The following is a 3010-nucleotide window of genomic DNA, read 5'->3' on the forward strand; positions in this document are numbered from 1 at the left end:
TCTGCCCTTCAATGTGAAAGCAGGACATTAAAAAAAAAAAAATTGAAATTGACACTCAAGTTTTGGGGACCATATATCTTAACTGTGAAACTAAACAGAGCTATACCTTCTCCTTCCTACAATCAAACCACCTCAAAAAATAAGAAAACTAAAACAATCCAAACACGATTAATAAGTCCTTAAAAGTTTAAAACTTTTAGAGGAAAGGGAAGGAAGTTTTGAAAGGAAGAAACACAAGAACAAGGAAGGGGGAAAGCTTTAAAAGAAAAAAAGGGAGGGGGGGAGGAATCAGTGGGCCTCTCTTTTGTTTGGTGACCAGCAAGTGCAAGAAAGTTCATCTGTAATTTGTTCAGTTGTCTGTCTTTTGCACATCTGCATTCTGGCCAGAAGGGACTTTGAGGTTTTTCTGCAGCACATGAGCATCAGCGGGCTCTATCCTCTAACAGTAGTTCTTCTTTGTCTCAATAATGTCAAAGCCAAGCTTTCTGTAGAAGTCAACTGCAGACTCACTGCTGATCTGGACATGCAGATAGTTGTTGTCAAAAGTGCCATCTTTTTCACAGATGTTTAAGACATGATTTAACATTTTAGTTCCTACTCCTAGCCTTCCGTATGGTGCCAGACATCCTAGTGTCATGATGTAAAGTCTCTTCTGATTCTGTGAATGATCCACCCTACAGCATACTGCACCTACTGCAACATCATTGAAATAGGCAAGTTTTGCTAGCTCGCCAACCTCCAGCGCCTACTGCAACATCATTGAAATAGGCAAGTTTTGCTAGCTCGCCAACCTCCAGCGCCTACTGCAACATCATTGAAATAGGCAAGTTTTGCTAGCTCGCCAACCTCCAGCGCATCCTTATAGAACTTGTCATTGTAGCTGACTGGAAAGATGACCTGGTTTAATCTCTTCGGCCGATTAATATGGTGTGGTGTCACATCTCCCAGCTCGATCCGGCCTTTCATCTTCCCCGCCTGCTGAGGACGTTGTTACCCCCGATATCAACGCCGTTGTCGTCGCCGCCCTGAGCTCTCCGCGCCCTCAGCTCGGGCTACTCAACCCGGCAAGCCGGCCTCCTCGCCTAGGGCAGGGAGGGAGCTGAGCCGGGTGACCGAGGCCGCGAGAGTGGAGCGCGGCCCTGCGTCTCCGGAGGGGGCGGGGGTACCTCCCGCCGCCACGCTGGTGCAGCCTCTTCTCCACACGTGCACACGGCGCACTCGCCTCCCGCTGGCCACGCCGCCGCGCTGTCCATACATTATCTTAAAGTATCTTCCTTTCAAATTCCCCAATGCTGAGATAGAATAAGAAAATTGACGATGGCAGCGTGTTATTTGTTAAAATCTTTCTTCAGATTGCATTTTGATCTATAATGGCCAAAAATAGTCTCCAAAAAACTAGCTTGGGGAAATTTCGTCCAAGGCTTTCTGCAGTCGTGCAAACATTTTTGTTTCCCTTAAATTTTTCTTTAAAAATAAAAATATTAATGCTTTAAAAAGTGAAATACACAAACAACTGTGTATGGTTTTCTTTTGTAAGCAGCAGTTCACACCAAACACCTGCAGACAGTGCAAATACAAATACATAAAAAATAATTTTATTTTCCACTAAAAACTACAGTTCACTCATACTTGAGGATCTTCTGTTGTTTCACTTAACTTTTCAAGTGTATCTCATCTATCTTGTCTCAACTAAATCAAATGGCTTTAACATAGGGAGTAGCTCCAAGACTATGAATTAGAACACGAAAATGGACACTTGTCACAACTGGGAGATGATACTTTGTTATGCAAGAATCCATCACATTAATGCCAAGCGGAAAGGATTTCAGCAGTTATAACTTGTCTTCTCTTTCAGTTAAGCGCTTCTGTTGCTCAGATCCTCCTTGCACTCTGATATGTCACTGTCTTGTGTGTAGGTGGTAGACCCCACCCAGAAACCTTCATGGCATCCAGAAGCTGTTGCTTGTTGTTTTGAGGATGTGGGGTGGGGAGAAGCAATACTGACTTGCTAATTCAAACATTCTACCCTTTGGTTATCATCTATCCTGCTGGTTTCTTAAGGACAGACATCCTTGCAGTAGCTCTTCAACATCATGGAGCCCTCTCATCCATAAACAACTCTCCCTTCTCTCTAGCCATCTGCCCCATCTGTCTTTATTTTCTTATCCAGCTTGCAGTCCATGGCTGATTCATCTTTTTCATAACTAATCCAACTCCCCTTCCATTGCACGCATCTGACAAAACCCCAGCTTTAGAGAAACATGATCGTCTATATCAGAGCAGCTGCGTCATCCTTGAAACCTTTGTTTCCCTCACCTTCAAACTTTAACCCATCAAGTCCTGTCCATTCAAATGCCAAAAGAGGGACTTCCCTGGTGGTCCAGTGGTTAAGAATCTGCTTTCCAATGCAGGGGACGTGGGTTTGATCCCTTATTGGGGAACTAAGATCCCACATGCCGCGGGGCCGGTAAGCCCGCTCACCACAGCAAGAGAGAAGCCTGCGCGCCGCAACGAAAGGTCCCGCCGCAACGAAAGGTCCCGCCGCAACGAAAGGTCCCGCCGCAACGAAAGGTCCCGCCGCAACGAAAGGTCCCTCATGCCTGAACTAAGACCCGACGCAGCCAAAAACAAATAAATAGATATTTTTTTTAAATGCCCAAAGAAACCTGCAGTCTACCACATCTTTCTATGACCATTACCATCCCCATAGTCCAAGCCACCATCATCTCTTTCCTGAAGTATTGTTTTAACTCCCTAATTGGTCTCTCTTTCCACTCTTTCCTTCCCTATAGGCCACTCCCCTCAGGGCAGTGAGATGCTCCTATAAAATGTAAGTTACATCTTACAGCACTTCCTTACCTCTTTTCCGTTCAAACAGAAACACAGAATCCTCAACAGGACTTACAAGAGTACCCATAACGTGGCTATTTCCTACCTTTCCTCCATATGCCATATCCCTCTCTCTCCTTCACGCCACTAGAGTCTCATTACCTTTCTTTCAGTTCCTAGA

At 45.0% G+C, this 3010-nt stretch overlaps 1 protein-coding gene across 1 annotated transcript; it reads right to left on the reverse strand.

The window, feature by feature from the left end:
• Positions 1-439: 439 nt before the first annotated feature.
• On the reverse strand, positions 440-1012 carry LOC133093053 (N-alpha-acetyltransferase 50-like). The gene is made up of 2 exons (XM_061192777.1): positions 847-1012; positions 440-736 (listed from the first exon to the last, which is right to left on the reverse strand). The coding sequence occupies exons 1-2, from the start codon at positions 964-966 to the stop codon at positions 440-442; spliced, it is 417 nt and encodes a 138-aa protein (XP_061048760.1). The 5' UTR covers positions 967-1012.
• Positions 1013-3010: the final 1998 nt, after the last annotated feature.

Source organism: Eubalaena glacialis, chromosome 1 (assembly GCF_028564815.1).
Source record: "Eubalaena glacialis isolate mEubGla1 chromosome 1, mEubGla1.1.hap2.+ XY, whole genome shotgun sequence".
Taxonomy (NCBI): domain Eukaryota; kingdom Metazoa; phylum Chordata; class Mammalia; order Artiodactyla; family Balaenidae; genus Eubalaena; species Eubalaena glacialis.